A 7500-nucleotide genomic window follows, 5' to 3' on the forward strand; every position below is an offset into this window, starting at 1 on the left:
TCTCGACATTCATCTGGTGTACCTTCATTTTCCTCCCAAACCTCACCCCGCAAAAAAAAAAAATAGATAAATAAATAAAAATAAATAAATGGATAAATAGTAATAACCATAATGATGATATACAATAATAACATGTTCATGAATATAAACCTTTACTTTATTTCGAAGTTACCAATCATAATTATCTTGTATTTCTTCTGATGGATTTTTTTAATATATAAGGTTCCTCACAGTATACAGAAATGTATAAACAGCAGGCCATAACCTCCCTAGTAAGCTCTGTGGCTGAGCTGATTAGGGCGTCGTTACTTGCGGCATAGGTCGAGGGGATGGCGCTTCGATTCCTGCCACCGGCGAAGTTGAACCAAGGGCATGATTAATTAAATTCCACGCTACAAAGTCCTCTGTGAGGGGCACCGTCCTAGCCTTCCGATAAGGGGGCAGTGTGTGACGTTAAACCATATCATAACCTCCCTAGGTTCATGCCATAGGTATGGACCGTGACTCCCCTGGTTTAGAAGCACAGGTATAAACCCTTTTACTGCTGCCCCCACGGGAGTTGGGGGAAGGGAGGGGGGAGTCCTCAAGGCGGGGAGAGGGGGGGGGGAGATAAGCCTTGGAAGAGACTCGGACTGATCGACCCGGAGGAGGCCAGCCCGCCAGCCCGAATACGGTCGATCGACGACTCAAGGTCAGGTCGACTTAGGTCGAGTCGAGTCGGGGTCGCAAGCGCTTTGATGGAAAACGCCCGCTTGGCACCGGCCATAACAATGTGCATCAAGTGTTCCACGCCAGTGCACGGGTCATTGCAGAAGCCGCTGTGCCATGTTGGGTCAAAATGGGTTCCGAGGGACACTGCACTGCAGTCCCACTGTGTGTGTGTGTGTGTGTTTGTTTGTTTGTGTGTGCGTGCATGCCAAACAGACAGAGAAACCGGTACAAAGAAGCTGCTGCTCTTTCTGCTCTCGTTTCAGAATGCGTCAAGCACCGATTGACCTTGGCGCTTGCAAGGTCACAAATTTCTCTCTCTCTCTCTCTCTCTCTCTATATATATATATATATATATATATATATATATATATATATATATATATATATATACACACACATATCAGTCTGTGTTTGTGATTCACCATGATCTTGGATCACGTAGTGGACTCGTGATCGATAGTTATTTCCCTCCCGGAAGAGAGCTCAGAGGTCATATATGACTGATCTATGTGCAATGCTGTGACCTTTACACGTACACATACACCCAACTCCCCACCCACGAGAGTTGGAGTAACGAGTCGCAGCGCAGCAATGCTAAATTTATTTCGTGTGTGTATGTGGAGAGAGTGAGGACCTGGGTGAAAGAGAGAAGGGGGATGAAGAGAGAAAGAGAGAAGGGAGCGGAGGGGAGGAGGGGTGGCTCACCTTGCCCATGCTTGCTAGACCAACTGACTCATGCACCTGCTGTAGCCCTGAAGGCGGTATCACACTGAGCTATTTTCCCTTCGACAGTTGGAGCAGATTTACACCCCGTAGCTTTTTGGGGGTGATATCTGATATGCTGGGAGAAGATAGTTATCCTCCGGGATATTAAATTACTTTTTTTTTTTTTTTTTTTTTTTTTTTTTTTCCTCCAAAATACATTGCCACAGGTATTTCACGACGGAAAAAGTTCTGAAGGTCGACGGTACCGCCGATTAATCGGAGGTTGAAGGAAAAACAAACTGGTGTGATAACCCCCAGGTCCCGGCGCCTAGCTGCGGCCGAAGGAGCCACCTTTGCCCATAGTGCTCCGATTGCCTTTGGGAATCGTTCCGGGACTTTCGGTGAAAAGGAGACAACCATTGTTTGTCCGCAGAAAATACAAATTATATTTATTTATTCAAATATAATTTCAGTTATTTTTTTTATTCATGTACGAGTCAGTTATCATTTTAATTATTTTTTTTAATTCGTGCATGACATAATTTGATAAGAGCAGTGTCATATATATTTTTCTTTTTTATTATTATTATTATTATTATTATTATTATTATGTTATATATTTTTATTTTATGTATTTATTTTTATTTTATTTTGTTTACTTATTTTATTTTTCTTCATTTATTTGATTTAGTTTATTTTTTCACCCTGTACCTCTTATGTCTGATGATGTCATTCATCAGGTACGTTTATACAAACAAACAGTTCGCATCGCCGCACCCACCTGTGAGAGGGTCTCTGCAAAGAGAGGAGAGGTCTAAGTGTGGATCGCAAGGTCATTCTAGCTAACCTTGGCGTGGGAGAGAGGGGGAGGAGGAGGAGGAGGAGGAGGAGAGAGCCTCTCTAATCACTCCCCGTACCTTGCATCATATCAACATCGTTATCATCGTGATTATCGTTGTTAGCATTATTCTCTAATTAGTTGATGGTTTGGCCACCCTTCCCTTCGTTGTCCGAATGGATTGGCGTTATCTGAAATTGACTGACGAAGCAAATGCACACACACAAACACAGACACACACACACACACACACACACGCACACACACACACACACACACACACACACGTACACGTGCGCGCACACACACACACACACACGTACACGTGCGCGCGCACACACACACGTACACGTGCGCACACACACACACACACACACGTACACGTGCGCACACACACACACACACGTACACGTGCGCGCGCACACACACATGTATACGTGCGCGCGCACACACACACACGCATACGCACGCACACACGCACGTTTGTTTAGGTTTCGTGAGGTTTTGATTTGAAATTGATCATTACTATGCTGGATGTTTACTAAGGACCACCCGAGTCTTCGAAAAAATCGTCACAGATATCCACCGATTTGCTGTGCGGGATCCGCCCGTGTGTACGCATGTATGTGTATATATATATATATATATATATATATATATATATATATGTGTGTGTGTGTGTGTGTGGATGGGTGGGGATAGAGGGGGACAGCGTTCTCTATCGTGGTCTTGGTTATGCACGTTGCCTGGGCTCCGAATTCCCGAGTGGTTTCCTCTCTAAAGATGAAAAAAAAAAAAATGAAAATATTTGGATGGGACACCATATTGGATCCGGAGTTGAAGTTACGAATGAAATGTTTATCGATGCAGGAAATTGAGTGTGTCGCGTGTTCGACCAGACGCTGAGTGTCGTGAATTGTCGGGAAAAAAGAATAATTTGAAACGAGATAAAAGAATTGATAAAAGATAGAATAAAAAAAAGAAATAGATAGAAAAAGGTCGCTTGGACTTTGTGAACGAAGAGTACCTGAAGAAGCAAAAGGATCTCTTAAAGGAAGAGTCTTCAGTCAAAAAAGAAGCAGCCATGGGGCATACGGTGTCCAAGACGCTCTTCTGCGTCGGGAGCAAGGTAAGCAGACGGGTCCTCCATCTTCTTGAACTTCTTGTCCTTATTTGGTCATGAGTCGAAGTCTCCTCGTCTACTTCGCAAAAAATAAATAAATAAATAAATAAACATCCCAGTGCTTGGTTTCAACATCCCCTTTCCCCCCTTCCCCTTCTCCCCCTTCCCCTACCCCCCCTTCCCCTCTCTCCCCCTTCCCCTCTCTCCCCCTTCCCCTCTCTCCCCCTTCCCCTCTCTCCCCCTTCCCCTCTCTCCCCCTTCCCCTTCTCCCCCTTCCCCTACCCCCCCTTCCCCTCTCTCCCCCTTCCCCTCTCCCCCCCCCCTTCCCCCACCCGATTCTTGGGAGTGGGAGGGTCGGGACCTACAGCTGAACTGATAATTTAGGTGTTATGGTTAATCTGATTGAGATTAAGCTCAAGTGATATCTAGAACCCAAACGTGTGTTTGTGTGTGTATGAATCACTATGCTCTTGGATCACGTGTTGGTCTCGTGATCGACAGCTTCTACCCTCCCGGGTGAGAGCTCAAAGCTTGTATATTGTCCTGTCTATGGGTAATGCTGTGACCTCATATACATGTATACCCAAACATGCTCGTGTGTGTGATGTATATATACATATGCATGTACATGAATATACAGTATGTATATATGTGTATATATATATATATATATATATATATATATATATATATATATATTGTGTGTGGGTGTATGTATGGGTAATGATGTGACCTTACACCCTCACACACACACACACAACTCCATGCCCACCAGGATTGGGGTACCGGCTCGTAATACAGCGATGCTGAATTTTTACAGCCCTGGATGGGTCGCTGAACTAGCTGTCAAGAACGGTACTACTGCACCGTTGAGAGTGCACGTGTGTGTGTGTGTGTGTGTGTGTGTGTGTGTGTGTGTGTGTGTGTACTTTTTCGTCTCCATGTTAGATGGAGGGAGGCAGACAGCGTGCCTGATCATTTCCCCTGAAGATTAGAACTACGGAAATGTAAAACACACACACACACACACACACACACTCGTACTCATACTCATGGCCGGGGAGTTGTGTGTGTGTGTGTGTGTGCGTGCATGCGTGTGCGCGCACGTAAGGTCACAGCATTACCCATAGATCGGTCATACATGAGCTCTGAACTCTCTTCCGGGAGGGAAATAGCTGTCGATCATTAGTCCAACATGTGATCCAAGACCATGGTGTATCACACACACGTGCCCTACATGCAGACTACAGACTTGCTTGGTGATGCATGCGTGCGCGCGCGCGCGCGTGCCAAGACCCTCTGTAGATCATACGCGCCGCAAAAAAAAAAAAAAATAATGTAAACAAAGAATCCGAGATTAAGCAAATTGAAAGAATTGGGCCAATCTCCAAGCTCGACCTGATGCTCACGTAGTGGTAGTATTGGTATGAGACCTCTTACTGCCCAACTACCGCCAACCACCACCACCACGGGAATGGGTGAGGGGGGATAAGCACAATCCCACGAGACACAAAGTTCCTTTCCTCTTCCGGCCACGGGAGTCGTGTGGATCAGATCTTCTTCACAGTTGCGGATGTGCGGGTCAGAAGGATAATATTCAGTCAAGCAATTACAGATGGGGCAATATCGTCTGGATGTCTTGTATGTCTGTGTCTGTGTACAGTTTGTAAGTCCAGACGCCGTTAAGGGTTTCTTTGATACTAAATGAAGTAGATGTGTATTGCCCAAGAAATTGTTCTTCAATGTGTGTGTGTGTGTGTGTGTGTGTGTGTGTGTGGGGTGGGGGTGTGTGTACAGATGTGCTTATGTTTTTGTGGGTACACACGAATGTATGTACGTGTAAGCATCAAGGGTAGTTTGACCCCATTTACGTAAAAAATCTTTTTTTTTTTGTGGAGGAAAAACTATCTCTCTTGGGGGTGTTCCGAGCGCCACAAGGAAAACCGGGGGGAAAGAAGGGGCATAAAGGGACGGGAAAGAAAGGAAAAAGAAAAAGGACAAGGGGACAAGAGGAGGATATAGAAAAAGAGGAGACAAAGCGGGAGGGAAATAGAGGAGACGGAAAATGGGAGACAAGGGACCTCCCCCCGGCCCCCTTCCCCCGTGGAAAAAAGCGGAGAACCTCGGAACAAGCGAGGAGAAAGAGAAAACCACCGCGAAAAAGGGGGAAAAAACGAGGGAGCACGAGAAAAATGGAAAAAAGGAGCAACGACAGAGGAGAAAGCGTAGGGGGCGTAGAATGTGTTGGAAATTACCTTGGATTGGGTAAAAAAGAGGAGCAAGCGCCCCTCTTCTCCCGCAGCTCCCCTCTTCTCCTTCGCACCCCACCGCGCCTTCCCCTACTCCGGGCTCTCCCCCCCTTTCCCAGCTCCCCCTTTCCCCCCTCTTCTCCCTCTCCCCCTTTCCCCTCTTCTCCCTCTCCCCCTTTCCCCCTCTCCCCCTTTCCCCCCTCTTCTCCCTCTTCCCCTTTCCCCCTCTTCTCCCTTTCCCCCTTCCCCTCTCTTTTCCCTCTCCCCTTTCCCTCCTCTTCTCCCCCTTCCCCCTCTTCTCCCTTTTCCCCTCTTCTCCCTTTCCCCCTTTCCCCCTCTTCTCTCTCCCCCTCTCCCCCTTTCCCCTTCTCCCTCTCCCCCCTTTCCCCCTCTTCTCCCTCTCCCCCTTTTCCCCTCTCCCCCTTCCCCCCTCTTTTCTCCCTCTCCCCCTCCCTCCCCTCCTCCCTCCTCCACCTTTTCTTCTTTTCCCCTCCGCCCCATTGTAAAGGACGCCCCCTTCCTCTGCTCACTCACCCACTTCCTCCTCCTCCTCCTCCTCCTCCTCCACTCCTCCCATTCGTCCACTTTCCCGCCTTCCTTAACCCTCTTTTCTCCCTCCCCTCTTCTTCCCCCTCTTCCCTATACCCTTCTCTCCTCCTCCCTGTACCCTTCTCCCCTCCTCTTCCTTCCTCCCCCTCCCCATACCCTTCTCCCTCACCCCCTCCCTTCCTCTCTCCTTCACCTCTCCCTCCTCCCTCACCCCCTCCCTTCTTCTCTCCTTCAGCCCCTCCCTTCTTCCCTCCTTCACCTCCTCCTTCACCCCCTCCCTCCTCCTTCACCCCCTCCCTCCTTCACTCCCTCCCTCATCCCCCACCCCCTCCCTCCTCCTTCACCCCCTGCCTCCTCCCTCACCCCCTTCCTCCCTCCTTCATACCTCCCTCCTCCCTTACCCCCTCCCCCTCCCTCCTCGTTCACCCCCTCCCTCCTCCCTTACCACTTCCCTTCTCCCTCAACCCTCCCTTTATCCCTCCCTCCCTCCTTCACCTCTGCTTTCCTCCCTCACCCCCTCCCTCTTTCTTCATCCCTCACCCCCTCCCTCTTCCTTCACCCCCTCCCTCCTTCTTCACCCCTTCCCTCCTCCCTTACCACTTCCCTCCTCCCTCCTTCACCCCCTCCCTCCTTCTTCACCCCTTCCCTCCTTCTACACCCCTTCCCTCCTCCCTTACCACTTCCCTCCTCCCTCCCCCTCCTTCACCCCCTCCCTCCTTCTTCACCCCTTCCCTCCTCCCTCCTCCCTCCTTCACCCCTGCTTTCCTCCCCCACCCCCTCCCTCCTTCACCCCTGCTTTCCTCCCCCACCCCCTCCCTCCTCCCTTACCACTTCCCTCCTCCCTCCTCCCTCCCTTCCTCCCTCCTTCACCCCTGCTTTCCTCCCTCACCCCCTCCCGCCTCCCTTACTACTTCCCTTCTCCCTCAACCCTCCCTTCCTCCCTCCTTCACCCCTGCTTTCCTCCCTCACCCCCTCCCGCCTCCTCTCCCCTCCTCTTCCTCTCACCCTCTTCCCCTCACCCTCTTCCCCTCACCCTTTCTCCCCTCATCTCTTCCCGTCATCCTCCCACTCCCCTACTCACCTCCCCTCCCCCACTCCTATCACCATTGGTTTCTTCTATAGAATGATACGCGCGCGCGCGCACACACACACACACACACACACACACACACACACACACAAGCGCACACACTCTCACGCATACACACACACTCGCACACACTCACGCACACACACTCGCACGCACACTCACTCACACGCACACTCACTCACACGCACACTCACAAGCGCACACACTCACACGCACACACACACACGCGCGCACA

General features: G+C 49.6%; 1 protein-coding gene across 7 annotated transcripts in view; it reads left to right on the forward strand.

The window, feature by feature from the left end:
- The window catches only part of LOC143037583 (mannosylglucosyl-3-phosphoglycerate phosphatase), a 113895-nt gene that overhangs the window by 55577 nt on the left and 50818 nt on the right, over positions 1-7500 (forward strand). For 6 of the 7 annotated variants that reach the window (XM_076206020.1, XM_076206026.1, XM_076206024.1 and 3 more), the window contains exon 2: positions 3125-3383. The exons of the other annotated variant lie outside the window; for it this stretch is intronic. In XM_076206020.1, the coding sequence (XP_076062135.1) occupies positions 3339-3383 (45 nt within the window). In that variant the 5' untranslated portion in view covers positions 3125-3338. The remainder of the gene's footprint in view (positions 1-3124; positions 3384-7500) is intronic. 7 annotated transcript variants of the gene reach the window in all.

The sequence above is a fragment of the Oratosquilla oratoria genome, chromosome 22 (assembly GCF_046742065.1).
Source record: "Oratosquilla oratoria isolate Oo_2021 chromosome 22, ASM4674206v1, whole genome shotgun sequence".
In the NCBI taxonomy this organism is placed as follows: domain Eukaryota; kingdom Metazoa; phylum Arthropoda; class Malacostraca; order Stomatopoda; family Squillidae; genus Oratosquilla; species Oratosquilla oratoria.